General features: G+C 38.0%; 1 protein-coding gene across 3 annotated transcripts in view; it reads right to left on the reverse strand.

Moving 5' to 3' along the window:
* Window positions 1-2,884: 2,884 nt before the first annotated feature.
* The window catches only part of BAG4 (BAG cochaperone 4), a 27,721-nt gene continuing 6,504 nt past the window's right edge, over window positions 2,885-24,101 (reverse strand). The window contains exons 2-5 of one of the 3 annotated variants that reach the window (XM_040457758.1): window positions 15,796-15,900; window positions 5,336-5,590; window positions 4,628-4,882; window positions 2,885-3,900 (exon numbers count right to left, since the gene is read on the reverse strand). In XM_040457758.1, coding sequence (XP_040313692.1) covers window positions 3,415-3,900; window positions 4,628-4,882; window positions 5,336-5,590; window positions 15,796-15,900 — 1,101 coding nt within the window. In that variant the 3' untranslated portion in view covers window positions 2,885-3,414. The remainder of the gene's footprint in view (window positions 3,901-4,627; window positions 4,883-5,335; window positions 5,591-15,795; window positions 15,901-24,101) is intronic. The other 2 variants (XM_040457847.1, XM_040457919.1) reach the window with 2 other exon arrangements.

The following is a 24,101-nucleotide window of genomic DNA, read 5'->3' on the forward strand; positions in this document are numbered from 1 at the left end:
CCCTGTCACAGAATTGACTATTTAACCTTATAACCTCCATAGAATTATTTGAGTCTTTAAAACTCAACTTTTTAAAAACGAAAAAAAAAAAAAAGATGAAAAAGAAAAAATTCCAGTCATCAACTACCCATCTCCCAAAAAATGCTTGGGTGGTTCAATCGGTTAAGCGTCCAACTGCAGCTCAGGTCATGAGCTCATGGTTCTTGGGTTTGAGCCCCACATTGGGCTTCACACTGATACTCCGGAGCCTGCTTGGGATTCTCTCTCTTGCCTCTCTCTGCCCCTTCCACACCTATGCTTTCTCTCTCTCTCTCAAAATAAATAAATAAAACTAAAAAACAAAACAAAAAAACAAAAACCTTTTGTAAATGCCAATTTAATCTATATTCTTCAACTTTTAAAAAAATCTTCCTACTATTAATAGAATTATAGTAACCACTACAGAACTGTTTTTAAAACCCTATTTTTTAAAGCATTTAGAAGAATTCCACACCAACAAAGTAGAAACAAGCATAAACCACCATACCAGATACTTCATTAGGGCATATCTGTCTAAATATTTATATTGGCATTTACATTTGAAACATTAGTGGCTTATTATAAAGAAGACATAGCTGTGTTTAACATGCCAGGTCTTGGTAACTTTATTCAAGCTTTTGACAAAAACTACCCCCAAAGTAATATAAATTTAGAGACTTCTAGAAAGTCCAGATGTGAAATTCCAAGACAATTTTGAATTTAGTCTGGAGTCGATACTGAGTCAAATACTGAACCAAACCCACAAATCATAAATACTATTTTCCTTCTTAAGTTCATTATATTTTCTCAAACAGGTTACCAATTTAGCTTTCCTTTCTTTGATATTGGTATTTGGAATCATTTTAACACGGTTTACATCTTTAAGTTCTAAATTTGTACTTATCTTGAATATCTTACTATAATTAAAAATATAAATCCGAATGTGATAACCCTTCCTTACATAAGAATGCCAATTAATAAATGTAGAAGAAATGAGAGAAATAGAAAGTCACCATTAGAACACCACAGTAGTAACTTACACAAGCAAGATCTGGCAATATGAGTGGGCAAATGCGAAAATGAGTGGGCAATAGTTTAAGCAGAAACAGGACATTTGCATAGTCTCAAAGTAGCTCCAGCAAATAGTCATTACAAAGAAAAACATAGTAATTTTACAGTAGAGAATCCTAGCAGACACCACCTCAGTGATTAAGGTTAACAACACCAGAAATACATTATGACATCAGATGTCATGATACACTGTCACAGATTGGAAGACACTATGTAGACATGACAACTAAGTGCAAGGTGGGATCCTGCACTGGATCTTGGAACAGTAAAAGGACATCACTGAAAAGACCAAGAAAATCTCTACTTTTTAAAGTCTCTACTTTTGTTAACAGTATTGTATCAAGGCTAATTTCTTAATTTGACAAATGTTCTATAGTTGTATAAGATGTTAACATAAGGGAAAGTTCAATGAAGATGCACATAAACTACTCATTTTACAACTCTTCAGGAGGTCTAAAATTATCTCAAAATTAAAAAAAATCTGTTAAAAACATACACACATACATATGTGCATAATGTGTGTATGTGTGTGTATAAAAATCAAAACTTTGTGGAAATTGGTATCTTGGGCCCTCACTTAAATAGTTAATAGTATTCTCTCCTGAATGTCACTGTCTCACTGGTTTCCTTTAAATTGGCTTTAAGGTTCTTCCCCTTCTAAATTTTTAGTATCAAGTACAATTTTCTAATTTTCATAGAAAGCCTTTTTTAACATTCTTACCTTAGGCCAAAAATAAAAATCCTAGAATAAAACTGTCACCATATTATCTCATGAAATCATTCATCCCATCCATCAGACCCAGCCAATATCTTTACTCCATTTCTTCTCATCATACGTTTGTTTGGCTTTGTTTAAAAGGAGAGGAGATGGCAGATAGATTTATTAGCACTAATAGGCCTGATAGTCTAGAAAAAAGTTATCACTTGGATATCTTATTAAGAAACAGCTGTTTTTCCAATAACAGATACTGTATACTAGAACTCACTTCTGATAGAAAAAGTAAGTCATTTACCTAAGTCTCTTCCATACCATAGCATGAAGCTACCCAAGCAAGCCCAGCTAAGACCCTTTCAATATCACTTTCTTAACTCTGTCTCTGAAATGACTGTTATTAATGGTAATAAACATCTTTTTTTATAAAACAATTTACTCTAAGGAAATAAAGGTAAACATCAAATATGCCTTTAAAAGAAAATTTCCCACTCTAGCTATGGCTGATTCATTCCCTGAGCATGAATCCTTTTTTATCCTTACTGTTTTTGACTATCAACTGAGGTGAAATCTGCCCATAGGGATCTTGATGGTGAACCTAGTATTTTAGATGGAGAAGCACATTTCCAGATGGTCACATTTATTACTTTTGCAGTTATTTCTACTCACTGTGGCATTTAATTTTTCATCCCTACCTATCAAAATGCTCTACATGGAAGCAGCAGTAGTGAAAAGACGATGGGGGGGGGGGGCAGGAGGGGATTAAGGAAATTTTAAGGTGGATCTTTATCCAAATATAATAAAAAAGCAAAAAAGAAAATGGCCACAAACATCTCATTCCTATGCCCCTGCCATCTCCCAATTCGCCTTCCACTATTAACATGAAAAGTAGGAGTGGTAAAACTCTACCCTAAAGATCTATACAAAAAAGGAGACAAGATACCTCAGGAACTCAATACACATTGCAATATGTTCAAGTGGTGCAAAGATAGAAATTCATTCAGAATTGCCATACTATCGGGCTACCAATATAGTCTCTTGAATAATTATATTAAACATATTACTACAAAATGTACCAAGAAGTAGAGAATAATACTATATTTATGAACTGCAAATAACAAACAAAACAGAGGTCCAAGAAGGCTAAAGTCCAAGCTGTAATTTACACATGAAGTGTATGTTGAAAGCAGTCACAATGTACAAAAATGTGACAAGTAATCCAGATGTTTAAAAAAACAGAGCCTGTTTGCCTCAGATTATATCCAGTCTCATCTGGTAGGTTTTTGATAAGCCTGTTACATAAAGCATGTTTCCCTCCTGCTGATAAGAAGCAGCGTGTAGATATCCATAAATTTCTTAAGGAGTGAGTCTACTTGGCAATAATGGTAAAACTCCACAGTTTCCTATTACATTCATTGGTCTGAAAACTGAAAACAACTCATAACTAAAATGTTCTTTCAAGTCCTTTACCAGTTTTTCAAGTTTTAATCAAAGGAAAGTTGGAATGTATTGCTTCTTGTCACCAACAAGCATTTCAAAAAGAGGGTTAATTAACCAAAATCAAGAGTTCTTTGGTCAAGTTAGTAACAGGCTTCCCCTTTGTTCTAAGTCCTTCATAATCCTTTTTTTTCCAATTTTTCCAGTATGGCCTGGATTTTACAAACAGCCTCTTTCCTGGCCTGCCGGACAGAGTCCTGGCCCCCAGTCTCAACTGAATCCAGTTCCAAAAGTTCCTTAGTTAGCATTTCTTCCAGAAGCCAGTATGCTTTGTCTGTCTTTTTTCCTACGAATTCTTCTACTTCTTGCTCAAGATATTGGACCTTCTCCAGCACATGTATGATTTTTTTAATACTTGGGGGAGTACCTTCACCTGAAGATAGACACTCTTCAGGAAGATTATCACTTTGATCTTGATTGCTGGGGTGTTCATTGGTGGCATTACCATAAAGCTGAGGCTCAGCACTGTACTGGACTTGGGAATCCAAAAGATCTGAATTATCATTGTTCATTGTTCCCGAGGACTCATACTGATGGACATTGCAAGGAAAGTTGTGCCGGTTCATGCCTTGATCTGATTGGCTATAGGTGTAGGAGGAGTCCTTGGAGTGGGAGAGCAAAGAGGGGAAAAGAGCTGTTTTAATGGCAATCCATCAACATCAGAGTGGTTAGCCAACATCTTTCACCAGACCGTGAAGTACATGAAAAGAGTCCCCACTAAAAAAACTAGGCATCCCTCCTTAACAATTTGAGGAAAACACAACCCTAAAAAGACAAAAGGAGTGCTCTGTCAAGTAAAAGGCAGAGAATTCCTGAGTATAATGAATCTACCCTGAAGTGTTCATCCTCATGAACACCTCACAATCACTCCTTTCCACCTCACAATCCACCCAGTGACTTAATAAATAGGAATTAGATAGTCTTCCTCTGAAGAGTTAAAACCTAAGACAGACCTTAAAAAGGAATGTAGCCACAGACAGATGATGTTTATGTCTGTGGTTTATACAATTTCACATTGATATTGTCTTCTGTGTACTGACTGAGGTAATAAAATGCAATCTTTGATTTTGTTTAACATTCAGATAGCATTACAACAAACAGTAAATGAGCGTTTTTCTGTCTTTTACAAAAAAGATGCGAACCTATAACTGCTCTAAAAAATAAAGTGTATTAAAAAAAAGAGGAAGAAACTGGGCTAAAGCTATAGGTAGTAATCACCAACTTTTTTCAATTAGTCCCCATTTAATACACACCAACGCAGGAAAGTTTCATGCTGTGCCTTTTCAATTACCCAAACATGAAAAGAACAATGTTTAGAAGGCCTCCTACCTTGGGCTGCTGGGGTGGTGGTGAGTGAGGGGACTGAGGAGAGCTGCTGCTGGGCCATGATGAAGTACTCTCACTCATGTAGAGATTCCCAGGTGGTGCTGAGGGCGCAGCTGAAGGCCAGGGGTAACGGGTTCCCATTCCATAAGCACCAGGAGAAGCCCATGAGTCCTCCTGTTGTCGTACAGTTGGTCCTGGTTGTGGAACACTACGATTACCATCCCCATAAGGATAATGGGGCAGGGTCATTCCAGGGTTCTAGATTGAAAGGAAGGAAATATGCTGGTCACTGCTAAAAACAAAAACAAAAACAAGAACAAAAAAACCTGAACGAAGTAATGAAAATAACTCTAGTATCAACAGATTGAGATGCTTCCTCTCTCCTTAACAGATGTACTTTGGCTGCTACCAGGCTAAGTGGTAGCATCTCTAATCAGTTGCAGTCATTTCTTCACGCCCAAAAAAAGCTTCATTCTGAAGATACCAGGGGCAGATTTAGAGACAATCAAACTCAGAAGGAAGAAGGCTTAAAATTCAATGGCTAAATTATAGCATAAATCTGTCCCAAGATACGAGAAATAAGTGGACCCATATGCTATAAGGAATAACAAATTAAGATGTATCAGAACTCCCCTTGAAGGGACAGAGAAACAAACATGGTATCACTCATAGAATATTAAACAAATAAAAACCCAACAGATAACTGCTCACCTGTGAAGCAGGATATCCTGGAACCTGCCCCCGAAGAGAGGGTGTTTCAGTCTGGCAGTCCTGCTGAGGATACAGCCAACGAGAGACTGGGGCTGGGCTGTTGCCAGGTGAACGGTAAGTGCTTGGAACCTCTGGGGAGTAACTGGTCTGAGTATATCCAGGTGTGTAATAAGCCCCAGAGTAGGATGCAGTATTCGCCCCAGGGCCAGGAGGGTATGGTGGACCATATGCTCCATTTGTATAAGAATTCAAACTCTGTTAAAAAAAAAAAAAAAAGAAAGAAAGAAAAAAAAGTTACTGAGTAGAAGAACTGAAGTGCTCTGACCTAATACCCAACTTTGAAAAGTTTGGGAAGGGACAAAGGTCAGTAACTAATGAAAATATGAACTGCCTAAGCAATCTGTGAAGCATTCTTTCTCTCATGTATTATGGCCATATACCATATATTAAACTCAGATTATCACTGTAGAGTCTGTGTTGTAGCAATGACAGGGTATATTGTGATGAATGAGGAAGTGAAGGCCTCAGGGCTGTGCTTCCCAAACACTTCCGTAAGTATACCTAACAATTACAACTGACAGTGGAGAACCTGTGCCTGCCACCTAGAGAGGGGTCCTGGGAGACCTAAGATAATGGCTAGTCACAGAAAAAAACAACCAGGGTACAACTAAAAGAGAAGACTAGAGGAGCACCTGGGTGGCTTAGTCGGCTAAGCATCCGACTTCAGCTCAGGTCATGATCTCACAGTTTGTGGGTTCAAGCCCCACATCAGGCTCTCTGCTGACAGCCTGGAGCCTGGAGCCTGCTTCAGATTCTGTGTCTCCCTCTCTCTCTGACTCTCCCCCACTCATGCTATGTCTGTATGTCTGTGTCTGACTCTCTTTTAAAAATAAACATTAAAGCAGGGCGCCTGGGTGGCTCAGTCAGTTAAGCATCCAAAGTTGGACGCATGGCTCAGGTCATGATCTTGTGGTTCGTGAGTTCAAGCCCCACATCAGGCTCTCTGCTGACAGCTCAGAGCCTGGAGCCTGCTTCAGATTCTGTGTCTCCGTTGCTCTCTGCCCCTCCTCCACTTGCACTGTCTCTTGCTGTCTCCAAAATAAATAAACATTAAAAAAAATAAAAATAAACATTAAAAAAAAGAAGAGAAGACTAGAGAGACCAAGCTCTGCCATAGGCTTTGTGTTTAATCTCTCTGAGCTTTTCTCTACCAGAAAAATGGAAATCATAAACTTACCTGGTAGGACTACTGTGAAAATTAAATGAGCTGATATATATAAATGCTTAGTACAGGGTCTGGCACTCGGTATGCTCAATAGATAGTAATTATTTATAATATCATTGTTGTTATTACTATTATGGCAATATCAAGAAATGAACCCAGATCTGAAAAGTACAAAGCCCATGAAAAGCCCACGTTCTTTGTACTATCCCACTCTGCTTCCCAAGTAAATAACAACAGGCTGCAATGAACTATTGGGACCTCACCAAAAAAGAAAAGGCTTCTGCACAGTGAAGGAAACAATCAGCAAAACTAAAAGGCAGCCGACAGAATGGGAGAAGATATTTGCAAATGACGTATCAGATAAAGGGTTAGTATCCAAAATCTATAAAGAATTTATCAAACTCAACACCCAAAAAATAATCCAGTGAAGAAATGAGCAAAAGACATGAATAGACACTTCTCAAAGGAGACATCCAGATGGCCAACCGACACATGAAAAAATGCTCAACATCACTCATCATTAGAGATACAAAGCAAAACCATAATGAGATACCACCTCACACCTGTCAGAATGGCTAACGTTAACAACTCAGGCAACAACAGAAGTTGGCGAGGATACGGAGAAAGAGGATCTCTTTTGCACTGATGGTGGGAATGCAAGCTGGTGCAGCCACTCTGGAAAACAGTATGGAGGTTCCTCAAAATATTAAAAATAGAACTACCCTATGACCCAGCAATTACACTACTAGGTATTTATCCAAGGGATACAGGTATGCTGTTTTGAAGGGGTACAAGCACCCCAATGTTTATAGCAGCACTACCAACAATAGCCAAAGTATGAAAAGAGCCCAAATGTCCATCGATGGATGAATGGATAAAGAAGATGTGGGGTGTGTGTGCGTGCGCACACACACACACAATGGAGTATACTCAGCAATCAAAAAGGATGAAATCTTGCCATTTGCAACTACACGGGTGGAACTGGAAGGTATTATGCTAAGTGAAATAACTCAGAGAAAGACAAGTATATGACTTCACTCATGTGAGGAATTTAAGATACAAAACAGATGAACATAAGGGAAGGGAAGCAAAAATAATATAAAAACAGGGAGGGGGACAAAACATAAAAGACTCTGAAATATAGAGAACAAACAGATGGCTTCCGGAGGGGTTGTGGGGGGGGGGGAGGGAGATGGTCTAAATGGGTAAGGGGCATTAAGGAATCTACTCCTGAAATCATTGTTGCACCACATGGTACTAACTTGGATGTAAATTAAACAATAAATAAATTATAAAAAATAAAATAAAATGTTTAAAAAAAAGACTACAGAGGCAAATTCCTCATGTGTTGCTGTCATTTTTTTTTAAGATTTTATTTTTAAGTAATCTCTACACCCAATGTGGGGCTCAAACTCAGAACCTCAAGATCAAGAGTCTCATGCACTGCTGACTGAGCCAGTCAGGCGCCCTGTTCATTATAGTTTTAAATCACCCATCCACACTACTATTGGCACCCAGAATCCTAGGTTAGATATCCAAATGAATTACAGCCAAACTTTACATTTAAATGACTATCTTAATGTTTCAATTAACTTCTGCTTCATCTTTTTTAAATGCTAAAAACACAGAATCAAGTTTTCCAGTACTTGTCTAAGACTACATAATCTTTTCCACTTCAGGTAGAAAAACAAGCAAAGAATCCTATGATGTTAACCAGACTTACTGTGGTGATCATTATGCAATGTATGCAAATATTGAATCATTATATTGTACATCTAGAACGAATACAATGTTACATGTTAGTTACACCTCAGTTAAAAAAAAAAAAAAAAAGACAGCTGGGGCGCCTGGGTGGCTGTCGGTTAAGCGTCTGACTTTGGCTCAGGTCATGATCTCGCCATTTGTGAGTTTGAGCCCCGCATTGGGCTCTGTGCTGACAGCTCAGAGCCTGGAACCTGCTTCAGATTCTGTGTCTCCCTCTCTCTCTGCCCGTCCCCTGCTCATGCTCTGTCTCTCTCTGTCTCAAAAATAAGGAAAACATTAAAAAAAATTTTAAAAAGACAGCTGCTAACAACCGAAAAAATAATAGTCAAATTTGATTTCTAGTCTAACACATCAAAAAATGAGATGGATCGGGACATCTGGGTCATTCAGTCAGTTAAGCACCCAACTCAATTTTGGCTCAGGTCATTATATCACAGTTTATGAGTTCAAGCCCCACATCTGTGCTGATAGTGCATAGCATACTTGGGATTCTCTCTCTCTCCCTGCCTCTCTCTCTGTCCCTCCCCAGCTTGTGCTTGCGGCTCTCTGTCTCTCAAAATAATTCTTTTTTAAAATGAGATGGATCAAAGTGGCAGGACAATCATAATTATGTAGAAAATAAACTCTTAGCCATATTTTTATGGCAAGAGGATAAAAGACAGGGTATTATCACCACATGGCCAAAAAATTCCATGCAAGGACAGGTGCTTGGAAGATCCAGCAAGGCATTCCCTAACCAGAGGGATGACTGAATCACCCCTTGTTAAAGCCACTGGAGGGCTGTTAAGATCTTCCACCTAGATGTGCCTAAAAATAGAATCCTTAATACAATGTATGCTGTTAGAAACTTGATAAAACATCATGTGGCTTTTTGTACTATTATTCACCTTCTAGAAATTTTTCCTAAGGAGAAGATTCAACTACAGAAAAAGTTATAGGCATGAATTTGTTCAACACAGCATTATTTATAATCACACAAAACTGTAAACAACCTAAATTTCCTGTAATAATGGAATGATTAAGTACATTACAGGCTATTCATTGAGGGAATTTTATTGTCTTAAAATTCACTGTTAGACTGACCAGACATTTAATGATATTAAAGAATTATTTTTAGTTTTTTTAAGTTTTAAAAATGACAGTTATGTTTTTAAATCTTCTTTACATTTTAAAGATATATACTTAAGTATTTACAAGTGAAATAATATGGTGTCCAGAATTTACTTCAAAATAACTCAAGGATACAGATGAAACAAGAAGTCTGTGCACTGATATTTACTGAAACTAAGATGAGTAAATAGGAGATTATTGGGCTACTGTCACTGCTTTTGATTATGTTTGGAAATTTCCTTAATGTTAAAAAAAAAAAACTTCACCTCTTATTTTACCCTATAACATGCAGAGTACATATGATAAATGAAAAGCCATACAAAAAAATTTATATACAATAAGTTTAAAGCTGTGTAAACATAATAGGAAAAATGCAAAAACAAATTTACCAAAATATAGATCTTTTAGGATGGCAAAATTAGTATTTTCCTTTTCTTTATTTCCCAAATATTTAGTAATAAAGTTGTATTACTTTTGTAGCAAAAAAAAAAAAAAATTATGCTATTACAAATGTCGTGAAATCCCAAGTGTGTCTAGAATCCAGCGGGCTGCCAGGACCAGAGCCACTTCATCAGTGTCCAAGTAGACTATTTTACTGAAGGGAAACTTGTGTCTAAGGAAAAGAAGTTACAATTTGAAAACTGTCAGGTGATACGGCAACAGATAAAATCTGAAAGAGAAACTATAAGAATTAAGTAAAATCTTTGACAGTTATTAAATTTCTGTAAAAGTCTTATTCTGGCTTCCAGAAGAAATCAAGAGACTGGAAACTCAGAAATCCCAGCTGCTACTCTTGTTCTACATGTAAATATAGATATTACCTAGCATTCAAAAGTCAAACTAACATCACATCATCTGGCATCTCCTTGCAAGCTAAAAATCACCCATATGAATACTTCTTCCAACAGTCAATTTCACAGTTGATGGACTGTTGTATAGATGTAGAATCCAAAGAGGAGAAAAGTGGTCAAGTCTCTCACACGGACAGCGATACACTGTTAGGCGGATTCCCTTTCCATTCTATAGCAAACAGACCCAATCCAAGCAAAAACAGATTACCTTGCAGCAACACAGTTCCTCCTATTGAGCTTCTCTTGAAAAACATGGAAAGTTTCACCACAAAAGTGCTCCAAGAGTCATAATCTTCAGCAGTCAACATCAACTTGAATTTCTCTAATACTCATTTTTAGAACTAACAAATCTATGATCACCCACAGGTTGCTTCCTCTATTTATAGAACTTTTCCAATTTTTGTCTCACAGGAGCTCCTGACCAGTTTTTAATAGGCTGTAGTTTACAACCTAGTTATCCTTCAAATTAAATGAAATTTCTGACCAGTGTCTTTCTGTATCATGGTTTCTCAATTCAGAACCCTATCAAAGGACTTCAGTATTTTTTGTTAGAACTTTGCCAGTTCCTCAAAGTGTTAAATACAGCAGAACTACCTACCGCATGACCCAGTAGCTCCACTCCTACATATATAACCAACAGAAAAGACATGCGTCCACATAAAAATTAGCAAACAAATGTTTATAACAGCATTATTCATAACAGCCAAAAAGTGAAAAAGACTCAAATTTCTATCAACTGATAAATGGATAAAATAAATGTGGTATATCCATAGAATGGATAGTACTTGGCCACAGACAGGAACAAAGTATCAATACATTGTCACAACATGGATGAACATTATGCTAAAAGAAAAAAGCCAGTCACAAGATATCAAATGTGATACGATTCCTGGGGCGCCTGGGTGGCTCAGTCTGTTGAGCATCTGACTCTTGATTTCAGCTCAGGTCATGATCTCACAGTTCGTGGGATCAAGCCCCGTGTTGGGCTCCATGCTCACAGCACAGAGCCTACTTAAGATTCTCTCTCTCCCTCTCTGTGTGCCCTTCCCCTACTTACGGTCCCTCTGTCTCTCAAATTAATAAACATTTAAGAATATATGTTATATGATTCAGTTTAATGACATGTCCAGAATAGGCAAATCCATAGAGATAACAAGTATACTAAAAGTTGCCAGGTGCTAGGGGGAGAGAAGAATGGGGTGATAGGTACACAGTTTCTAACTGGACTGATAAAAATATTCTAGAATAGATAGTGATGACAGTCGCACAATCTTGTGAGTAGACTAAAAACAACTGAATTGTACATTTAAAGGGTGAATTTTATGATATATAGCCAAACCATAAGCATATCACATGAAGCAATAACAATGTGTGCCTCTCAATTTCAGTCACAGGAATGCAGATGACAGAAGTAAAATACAAGTCTGTGATAAGAGGTAACATGGTTTTGGGGTGCCTGGGTGGCTCCGTCGGTTGAGTGTCCGACTTGAGCTTAGGTCATGATCTTGCAGTTCGTGAGTTCAGGCCCTGCATCTGGCTCTGTGCCGACAGCTCAGAGCCTGGAGCCTGCTTTGGATTCTGTGTCTCCCTCTCTCTCTACCCTTCCCCTGCTCATGCTCTGTCTCTGTCTCTCAAAAATGAATAAACATTAAAAAAAATTAAGTAGTAACATGGTTTTTTCTTTATTTTGTGTTCCATGATCTCCTACAACCTTATCCTAAAGTTGATTTACACATAATCATTATGAAAAATCAATTGCTTTTAGATTTTCTTTAAAATAAGCAAATCTTGCTCTAACTTCAATGAATTCTTCTGGCTCAAAATCAATCTTAAAGGATTATATAACCAAATTGATGAGAAAAAAAGGGAACATGATTTTTTTAAATTTTATTTTAAATGTTTTTTATTTATTTTTGAAGGAGAGAGAGAGAGAGAGACAGAGGATGAGTGGGGGAGGAGCAGCGAGAGAGGCAGACACAGAATCCAAAGCAGGCTCCAGGCTCTGAGCTGTCAGCACAGAGCCCGATGCGGGGCTGGAACTCACAAACAGCGAGATCACGACCTGAGCCGAAGTCGGACGCTTAACCGACTGAGCCACCCAGCCACCCCAGGAACATGATTCTTTTAATGAATTAATTATTCAGCCCCATAAAGAAACTTCTTTTCATTATTTCAGCCTCCATATCACCAGTAAGTCAGAACAGAATTGAACATATTATTTGACTATTTGAAATCTATCAGAAGAATTATATTAATGTTTTATGGTGATCTGAAAATTTAATTCTGCAGAGAATATCAGTTTACAGAGAATTCTGACCTGGATCTAAATTCAGATCCTTTGAAAGCTACTAAAATGCAACTGCTTTAAATTTGTATATACTACAGTCTTATTTTTAAAAAAAGTATTTGCATATGCAAAGATGGTACCTCAATAGAAAAAAATGTGACAATTATTGCTTTATTAGGGTTGGCAGATTATGGGTGACTAACTTTTTAAACATTTCCTCATTTCCACAATGATACAACCATGGTGAAAAGTAATTTGGCTATATTTAATAAGCATGTATACCAAACCGAAACAATTCCATACTCCAGGAAAGTTCTTTCCTCAAATGTATCCAATAGAAAAATGGAAAGCAATGTTGAGTAAAAAAGCAAGCTGCAGGAGAATGCTAGTATGAAACCACTGATACCAAGTTTAAAAACAAGTTAAATAATATTATATAAATGTGTATACAAGTAGTACAAGCACAAAAACACATATGAGATCAAAATATAACTTCAGGAAATAGAAAGAAGTGTTATATGTGACTTCAACTGGGTTTATTTTACCCCCCTTTAAAAATCTGAAACAAATGTGGCAAACTTAAAAATTGACAAAGCTTGGGGCACCTGGATGGCTCAGTCAGTTACACGTCCGACTTCCACTCAGGTCATTATCTCACGGTTCATGAGTTTGAGCCCAGCAATGGGCTCTGTGCGGAAAGCTCAGAGCCTGGAGCCTGCTTCAGATTCTGTGTCTCCCTCTCTCTCTGACCTTCCCTGGCTCACACTCTGACTCTCTCTCTCTCTCTCAAAAATAAACATTTAATAAATAAATAAATAAACAGTAAAAATTTTTTAATTAAAAAAATTTGACAAAGCTAGGTGCTGGATAAAAAGATGTACGGGGGCACCTGGATGGCTCAGTCAGCTAAGCATCCAACTTCGGCTCAGGTCATGATCTCACAGTTCCTGAGTTTGAACCCTGCATTGGTGCAGACCTTGCTTCAGATCCTTTGTCTCCCTCTCTCTCTTTCCCTCCCTTGCTCTCTCTCTCTCGCTCTCAAAAACAAGTCAACATTAAAAAAATATGTACATATTTTCTGTACTTTTTCAGTTACTTGAAATATTTAAAATTAAATATTTGTCCTAAGAGGTCAGTTTTTTTGACATCAAAAGCAAAGGCAACAAAAATAAAGGTAAACAAGTGGGACTACATCAAACTAAAAAGCTTCTCCATGGCAAAGGAAACCACCAACAGAATGAAAAGGCAACCTACTAAATGGAAGAAAATATTTTCAAATCATGTATTTGATAAGGAGTTAATAACTAATATATATATATATATAAGAACTCATAAAACTCAATAGCAAAAAAACAAACAATCCAATTAGAATATAGGCAAACAACCTGAATACTTTCCCAAAGAAGACATACAGGTACATGAAAGGTGCTCAACATCACTAATCACCAGGGAAATACAAATCAAAACCACAATGAGATATCACCTCACACCTGTTAAAATGGCTATTCTCAAGACAATAATAAGTGCTGGTGAGGATATGGAGAAAAGGGAACCCTTGTGCACTGTTGGTTAGGAATGTGAATTGGTATAGCCACTATGGAAAGAAAACAGCTTGGAGATTCCTTGAAAAATTAAAAATAGAGTGACCCAGTAATGCCCCTATTTGCAATATATCCAAAGGAAACAAAAAAACTAACTCAAAAAGATATCTGAATCCCCATGTTCATTGCAGTATTACTTACAATAGCCAAGACATGGAAGCAACCTAAGTGTCTATTGATGGATGAATAAAGAAAATGTGGTGTATACAAAAACAATTTACTATTACCCAGCCATAAAAAAGGAGGAAATGTTTCCATCTGTGACAACACAGATGGAAATAAGTCAGACAGAGAAAGACAAACACTGTATGATCACATTTACATATGCAATCTTAAAAAAAAAAATTCGGGGCGCCTGGGTGGCTCAGTTGGTTGAGTGTCCAACTTCAGCTCAGGTCATGATCTTGTGGTTCATGAGTTCGAGCCCTGCGTGGGACTCTGTGCTGACAGCTCACAGCCTGGAGCCTGCTTCAGATTCTGTGTCTCCCTCTCTCTATGCTCCTCCCCTGCTCACACCCTGTCTCTCTCTCAAGAATAAAGAAAGATAAAAAAAATTTTTTTAATAAAAAATAAAAATTCCTAAATTCAGATAACAGACATGGTTGCTAGAGGTGGGGCCTGGGATGCAAATGACTGAAGGGCGTCAAAAGGTACAAACTTCCAACTTCCAGCTATACAATAAGCAAGTCATGAGTAAGTAAGATACAGCATGGCGACTATAAGTTAATACTGTATTGCATATTTGAAAGCTGTCAACAGAATAAATCTTAAAAGTTTTCATCAGGGGGCACCTGGGTGGCTCAGTTAGTTAAGCTTCTGACTTCGCTCAGGTCACGGTTAGTGGATTTGAGCCCTGCATCTGGCTCTGTGCTGACAGCTCAGAGCCTAGAGCTGCTTTGGGATTCTGTGTCCCCCTCTGTCTCTGCCTCTCCCCTGCTTACATTCTGTTTTTCTCTGTCTCAAAAAAAAAAACCATTAAAAAAAAAGTTCTTGGGGGGCTTGGGGGGCTCAGTCAGTTAAGCATGTGACTTGATTTCATCTCAGGTCATGATCTGCCGCAGTTCGTGAGTTCAAGCTCCACATGCAGCTCTGGGCTGACAGCTCAGAGCCTGGAGCCTGCTTCAGATCCTGTGCCTCCCTCTCTCTCTGCCCCTCCCCTGCTTGCACTCTGTCTCTGTCTCAAAAATAAATAAACATTAAAAAACTTTTTTAAAGTTCTCATCAGAAGAAAAAATTTGTAACTATATGTGGTGATAGATGTTAACTAGATTTAATTGTAGTGATCATTTCACAATAGACACAAATATCAAATCATTACATTATATACCTGAAACTAATATGGTATTACATGTCAATTATATTTCAAAAAAAGTCAAACTTAGAAAAATAAGTACATTTTATGTTTATTGTTTCCAGGTCCTAAGAAATAATCTATTACGCTTCAAACTACTTTTGCTAAGGGTAATATTTGCCTAGATATTTCTTTATCTCTGAGACAAAAACATGAAGACAGAGTCCATTAAATAACAAAAACCCACACATCATTATTATGAAATCTCACATGTTTTGAAAATCAGTATATTAAGAAAAAATTCAGAAAGTCTGGCAATTTTAGACCATACCTGGCCTTGCATTTCCGGTCTTACAGGATATGTACTTGGGTATGGAGCCCTAGGTCGTGCAGAATTCCAATAGTTAGAATTGTAGCTAGGATATGGTGGCTGGTCCTAAGGAGGGAAAAAAAAGTCACCTTTAATAATATTCTTACATCATATTGAAAAGTTGATAGAGGCAAGTATAATTATCAAAAAAAAAAAAAAAAAAGGCAATAGAACCCTACTATAAAATGGGGCACCTGCATGGATCAGTTGGTTCAACATTCGACTCTTGGTTTCAGCTCAGGTCATGATCTCAGGGTTCTCACAGTTCATGAGTTCAAGCCCTGCATGGGACTCCATGCTGTGTAGGGCTCCATGCTGACAGCATAGAATCTGCTTGGGATTCTCTCTCCCTACTCCTCCCCAGTTGCACATGGACTCTCTCTCTCTCCCAAAATGAATAATCAAAAAAAAAAAAAAAACAACAACAACTCTATTAGTTACAAACAGAGAGGGAGAGAGGCAAACCGTAAGAGACTCTTAAATACAGAGAACAAACTGAGGGTTGCTGGAGGGGTGAGGGACAGGGGAAAATGGGTGATGAGCATTGAGGAGGGCACTTGTTGGGATGAGCACTGGGTATTGTATGTAAGCGATGAATCACAGGAATCTACCCCCAAAACCAAGAGCACACTGTATGTTAGCCAATTTGACAATAAACTATATTTTAAAAATAAAAAAATCAATAAAAAATAAAAAGAGAACTTTACTATAAAATCACTCATTATTAAATTGATGCTTGAATATTATTTTTTTTTAAATTTTTTTTTTCAACATTTATTTTTGGGACAGAGAGAGACAGAGCATGAACGGGGGAGGGGCAGAGAGAGAGGGAGACACAGAATCGGAAACAGGCTCCAGGCTCTGAGCCATCAGCCCAGAGCCTGACACGGGGCTCGAACTCACGGACCGCTAGATTGTGACCTGGCTGAAGTCGGACGCTTAAACTGCGCCACCCAGGCGCCCCAGATGCTTGAATATTATATTGTAAGTCACATGCCCTAGAAAAAGCAATTATTGACTATCTAGGTCTATTCTTATGCATTATGATACCAAATGACATATAAAGGAAATCTACTATTTTAAGATGATTATCAAAACCAGATACCTAGATTCCTTTGTCCCTCTCCAATCACCAATCCTATCACTACCAATTTAATTAGCACAACAAGAATATAGTTCTTTGCCACTGTTAAGAATAGTATTTGCCCAGGGGCACCTGAATGGCTCAGTCAGTAAGCATCTGACTTCAGCTCAGGTCATGATCTCACAGTTTGTGAGTTCAAGCACAGCAGTCAGGCTCTGTGCTGACAGTTCAGAGCCTGGAGCTCACTTCAGATTCTGTGTCTTCCTCGCTCTCTGCCTCTCCCCCATTCATGCTCTCTCACCTTCAAAAATAAACATAAAAAAATTGTTTTTAAAGAGTAATATTTGCCTATCTCAACAACTTTGAAGCTTGAAAATATTACCACTAAACTTTACTTCAAACACATACAACTTCAATACTCGTTTGCCTGCCATACTAGTTTTTTCATATTTCTTTGCTTTCTGATATGGCTACACCTTCTGCTGGCAGTCTACAACTAACTTCAGCATCAGGAATTGATAGAGAATAACTACCACTCCAAGAAGAAAATCTAGCTATGACATTAATCTCTACAGCTGTGCACTACAATTCAAAGAGTTAATGATTTGCAATAAGCCAATAAACTCTAAGAGACTAGATCAACTCAAAAAAATTTTAGAGTCTATTTAATGTATACACTTGTTCCTAGAAGTTATTTCCCTTTGGACTTTATAGTTTTAGTTTTAAGCTTAAACAAGATCTTCAAATTGTTTCACAAAGAAATTCACTGGCAGTTGTAATCACTGAGTTTAATTGTCACCATCTTAGCTTAACTGCACTAATCAGTTTCATAATGCTTTGTTTTCAAAGCACGAAACTCTTCCATAAGACATTATACAAGCTGGGCAAGTAGCATCTCCTTTACATAATGCAGAAATTAGAGAAGAGAAGATTTAAAAAAAAAAAGATCACAGGCATACTTCAGATCCTAACTACCAAATTTCTTAATCAGGCAGATGCCCCAATTAATGCCCTCCCTTCCTTCCCCTGGTGAAAGGGTAAGCATTTGACTAACTGATTTCTCTCTACCAAGAACATGAATTGTGAGTAAAGATGAAAAGACAAGAGTTGAAGCTGACTCACCCCAGCAGTGGTGAACTAATCCCTAAATCTCCAGAACTAGGTTCCTCTAGCAGGAACCGGGTTCCTGTTCTCTCCTACTGACTCTCTGAGGTACCCACATTTCCACTACTTCACACTCCTATCCCTCACCCTGCCCAGGTCCTCACTTCCTTCCTTCCTCAGCTTACCAACACCTAATCCTTTGCCACTGCTTCCCTCAGATACACTCACCCTGCAAAAACCCAGCCCTGTCTAAACCCAACTGTCCACTGACTTCGCATCTGCACTTCCTCTAAATACTGGTGGAGAAACACAAGCTCTGGTTTCACTTATTTAGAGGCCATAAATCTCAAGTAGAGACCACACTTCCTTAGAATGTTCATCTCACTCTCCAGAATAGTTCCACTCTTCTCCTTCCCTCAAATTCTAATATCCTCTTAGCCTGGGGTGCCTGGGTGGCTTAGTTGGTTGAGCCCTGACTTCAGCTCAGATCATGATCTCACAGTTCGTGGGTTTGAGCCCCACATCAAGCTCTCTGCTGACAGCTTGGAGTCTGGCACCTGCTTCAGATTCTATGTCTTCCCTCCTTTCTGCCCCTCCCCACTCGTGCTCTGTCTCTGCTGTCAAAAATAAACATTAAAAAAAAAAATCTACCAGTATCCTCTTAGCCCATCCCTCATTTTTCAACTGACTTTATCTCATATTTCACCTTAAAAAAAAATAGGAAAAAGTAATCAGAAGTGCCATCTTCCTACTTAACTAAATTGAATGCACCCTATCTGCCATAGTCTTCCCAGAAAGCGTGAAGGAAGTGCCTCTGGTCCTATTAAAAGCTGATTCCTGGAGCTTCTGGGTGGCTAAGTCCATTAAGCATCCAACTCTTGATTTCAGCTCAGGTCAGGCTCTCAGTTTGTGAGATTGGGGCCAAGCTCAGGCTCCATGCTCACGACACAGAGCCTGCTTGGGATTCTCTCCCACCCTCTCTGCTCACGCCCCACTCATGCTATTGTGCTCTCTTTCTTAAAATAAATAAACATTAAAAAATAAATAAATTAAAAAACTAACAAATTGGATAACCACACACAAAAAATAATTCATTCAAGTAACTCCTGAACAGGTTTCTGAATGGATAGCCTCAGTGGTATACATTCTAAAGGCAAAATAAATACAAAGAAATATTAAACTTTATGTAGAATATTCTCAGTAGTGATATTAGCATTTTAATTTTTAAACTATTTGTGTGTATTTCAGAATAGAGGAAATAAATAGAACAATGGTATTGGGAACCAGTATTTTCACACTAGAAAAGAAAAATAATATATTAAATGGAGAAACATCAGAAGTATTGTGTAGAGTGGATGTGAATTAGAAGTACAAGTATAAACATATTCTAAAATGTAATTTAACATTTTTTTAAGTTTATTTATTTATTTTGGGGAGAGGGGAGTGGAGAAGAGAGGGAAGAAGAGACAGAATCCCAAGCAGGCTCCACACTCAGCGCTAAGCTCTATGCAGGGCTTGATCCCATGACCTCTGGATCATGACATGAGCCAAAATCAAGAGTCGGACACTTAACTGACTAAGCCACCCAGGTGCCCCTAAAAATGTAATTTCACCATTTAAGCAAAAGAAACAAATATGTGTGTGTGTGCCACTTCCAAACAAAGGATTTAGGAATTAATGCAAACTCTAGCAACTCTTTTGCATACCTGTCCTCCACCATGAAACCAGCATATCCCATACAGGAGCTGTGATTTCAGCTTCAGTCCCAGAACAAAAAGACACACGAGCAAACCAAACCCAACCTGGAGCCTGGAGAAGAGTCACTACAGCAGACTCACAGAACACGAGCAAGAAATAAATGCTTACTGTTGGAAGCCACAATTCTTGAAGTGTTTTTTTTTTTACTACAGGAAATGTCAGGAATACGATAACTAAATACCAAGTTGGTAACAAAACCATACAGAAAGAATTATTTCAAATGACTTTTAAATAGCAGTATTTTTACTATACATCTTCAGTGGAATATATTCTAGGGATAAGCTCAACTGCAAAGAAACCTAAAATTGCACTCATTAGTTAACTGTTAGTCATAACATTGCTGTTATTATTTTTATTAACAGCTTTACTGACATATAATTCACTACAATTTAACCATTTAAGTTGTACAATTCAGCGTTTTTTAGATTCACAGATAAGTGCAATCATCACTAGAACCAATTTCAGAACATTTTCAAAACCTCCAAAGGACACACTGTACCCTTTAGCTACACCCTCCTACCTCTGCACTCTCCCAGCCCTGTGCCACTACTAATCTACTTCTATCTCTATGGACTTGACTATTCTGGATATTTCATATAAATGGGATCATATACGTGATATCTTGTGGCCAGCTTCTTTCACTTAGTATAACATTTTTGAGGTCCAACTATGTTGTACCACGTATCACTACTTCATTTTTTTGTGTGGCCAAATAGTATTCCATTGTGTATAAATTCCATTGTGTATAAATTCCATTGTTTATCCATTCATCAGTTGACAGACATTTTTATTGTCTGTTGCCACCTTTTGGCTATTATAACATTATGTTAATGTTAATATAATACTATAAAATATACTTAATATATATATTTAACGTATATTACATACTTATTTACATATAATATATAAATATAATGAATATTTAATATATATTTTAATATATAATATAATAATACTGCTGTAATCACTCATGAAATTTTTTAAAGATTTTTAAAAGTTTATTTATCTTGTGACAGAGTGTGAGGACCCACGCACACAACCAGGGAATGGGCAGAGAGAGAGAATCCCAAGCAGGCTTTGCACTGTCGGCGCAGAGCCTGATGCAGGGCTCGAACTCACAAATGGAGAGATCATGACCTAAACTGAAATCAAGAGTTGGATGCTTACCCGACTGAGCCATCCAGGTGCCCCTTCATGAATAATTTTTTATGTGAACATACATTTTCAGTTCTCCTGGGTATATGCCTAAAAGTGAAATTGTTAGGTCATATGATAATTGTGTTTAACAATTTGAGGAACTAGAAACTGCCAAAGCAGCTACACCAATTTACATTCCTATTAGCTATGTGTGAATTCCGATTTCCCCACATCCTCAGAAATAGTTTGTCTGTAGTTTTGTGTTTATAGCCATCCTAGAGGGTGTGAAGTGTTATCTCATTGTGGTTTTGATTTACAGTTCCTCATGACTAATGATGTTGAGCATTTTTTTCTTGTGCTCATGGGCCATTTTTTGTCTTCATTAGAGAATTATCTGTTCAGATGTTTTGCCCATTTTTATATTGGGTTATTTGTATTTTTATTGTTTAGTGTTTTTCTTTAATGTTTATTTATTTTTGAGACAGAGCAAGAGACAGAGTGCAAGCGGGGGAGGGGCAGAGAGAGAGGGAGACATAGAATCTGAAGCAGGCTCCAGGCTCTTGAGACCAGAGCCCGACGTGGGGCTCGAACTCACGAACCATGAGATCATGACTGGAGCTGAAGTCAGACCCTTAACCGACTGAGCCACTCAGGCCCCCTACTGTTTAGTTTTAAGAGCTCTTAATGTATCTTATATACAAGTCCCTTTTCAAATATATGATTTGCAAACATTTTATTCCTTTTCACTTTCTTGATAGTGTCCCTTGAAAAGTTCTTCATTGTAATGAAATCCAATTTATCTATTTTTTTCTTTTGTTGGTTGTGCTTTTTGGTGTCTTATCTAAGAAACTGTTAGGCAGGAAGCTAGGCATGAGCAGCAGGAGAATGGACCTTACATGTCCTGACAGACAGCCCCAACTGAGGACCGCCCAGGGACTACCTTATTCCACTCATCTAGCAGTCAGTTTGTGGTTACATTATCACAGCAGAGAAAGAGTTAAGTTTGTTGTGCCTGTCCTTATCTGACCTATGTTCCTAGAATACAAATAATATTGCCGTTTCCTATCCCATGCAGGCATTTCCAATACTTCTTGGAAAGGAAATACATAGTTGACTAATTATCATGTATTCCAGGCCTATGTTGTGACCCTAGAACCCACCCAAAAGAAAAGACAGATACAAGTTCACACCCCGGTGTTTGCACGGCCCTTGTCTGTCTTCACTGGTCCGCTCCTCCCTTGAGTGTACTTAACGAAACTTTGCTCTGCTTTTGCTGCCCTGTAACTCTTTACTATGGCAGTGAAAAGAATCCAGGCTTCCTTCCTTTTCCATCTAACACTCCGTAACATAACCACTCCAAAATCCCAAGTAATGAAGATTTACCCCTTGTCTAAGAGTTTTATTTTATAGTTTTAGCTCTTACATCTAGGTCTATGATCCATTTTAAGCTAATTTTTATATATGGTATGAGAGTCCAAACTTTATTTATTGTATATGGCTATCCAGTTGCCATGGTATTGTATGTTGTGCCATAGACTGTTCTTTCCCTCTATTAAATGGTCTTGGATGGGGCCCCTGGGTGGCTCAGTCAGTTAAGTGCCTGACTTTGGCTCAGGTCATGATCTTGCCGTCCATCAGTTCAAGCCCCGTGTTGAGTGCAGAGATTACCTAAAAAAATAATATCTTGCAAAAAAAATTTAAAAATTAAAAAACACTTGGGGCACGTGGGTGGCTCAGTTGGTTAAGCGTCCAACTTCGGCTCAGGTCATGATCTCACAGTTCATGGGTTCAAGCCCCGCATCGGGCTCTGTGCTGACAGCTCAGAGGGTGGAGCCTGTTTCAGATTCTGTCTCCCTCTCTCTCTGCCCCCCCCCACTTGCGCTCTGTTTCCCTGTCTCAAAAATAAAAAAACATTAAAAAATAAATAAATAAAAATTTAAAAACATTAAAAAAACCTATTTCACAACTCTGTCCATTGAAAGGGTCTAGAGCAGTGATAACACAATTGCAATCAGTATACCTGGCACCCAAATTTAACTTCTGTACCAGTTATTAAGCTATTGTCCCTCAACTCCACAAATGCAGTGCTTTTCTGTGATGCAGGATTTGGAACATTTCTCCTCTGCTGCTTGCTTATTACTATTCAGTTCTACCATAGGAGGCACTAGGTTAGAGGAGGAGAGAAGAGATTTGCTCCTTCCTGTTTGCTTGTTTGCTGTTTCTGTGTCAGCCCAGCAATGCCCTTCAACCTGGAGGCAGAAGTTAGTAGCAATCTCCAGATTCTTCTGGTTTTCCAGAACTCCCTCAGAGAGACCAGCAGCAGCTAGGCAGTGCCTCTTCCTGGATTCCAGCTCCAGCAGGCCATTCTTCCAAGTTTGCTGGTTCTAATAACCTTACCTCTTCTCTTATTTTCCAGCCCTAGGAACTGTAGTTGTTTCCTGCAGTTACCATCTTCTGTGTTACCTCCCTTTTCTCTTTTTGCCTTTTGAGATCTCTAACACCCACTTAACTAATTTCCTAAAACAAATTCTTTCTTTTAAAAGAACTAGTGTGGGGCGCATGGGTAGCTCAGTCGGTTGAGTGTCCGACTCTTGATTTCAGCTCAGGTCATGATCTCACAATTTGTGAGTTTGAACCCCACAACAGGCTCTGCACTGACAGTATAGATGGAGCCTGATTGGGATTCTCTCTCTCTACTTCTCTCTCTCTCTCTGCCACTCCCCCATGCTCTCTCTCTCTCAAAATAAGTAAACATTAAAAATAAAAAATAAATTAAAGTAGGTTCTGTTTTCCTGCCTACGTCCTGACATAAATGTTTCTGAAAACAATTCCCCATTTAAAAAAAAAAAATCAAGGCTTCTTAAAAGGAATGGTTGATTATATGTCTGGACAGAATATATACAAAATAAGCCTGGCACATCTTGTACCAGAAATCACAGAAGGTGACAAAAATCAATGGGTCATGTCAAAAGGACTCAGAAGCTAAGAAGAAGGAACTCCCATTGGCATGATATGAGATCATTTAAGCAATAGAAATCAAATGACTGCAACTGCTTGAAACGCATTGAAAATACTGAATATATTTTATATGTGTATACATACATTTATTCAGGTTATGCAAATGAGATAATAATGATACTTCAAACAACAAACAAGAAAGTTACTTTCCTATAATTTTTTTTTT

The sequence above is a fragment of the Herpailurus yagouaroundi genome, unplaced genomic scaffold (genome assembly GCF_014898765.1).
Source record: "Herpailurus yagouaroundi ecotype Mexico unplaced genomic scaffold, PumYag 28, whole genome shotgun sequence".
Lineage (NCBI taxonomy): Eukaryota > Metazoa > Chordata > Mammalia > Carnivora > Felidae > Herpailurus > Herpailurus yagouaroundi.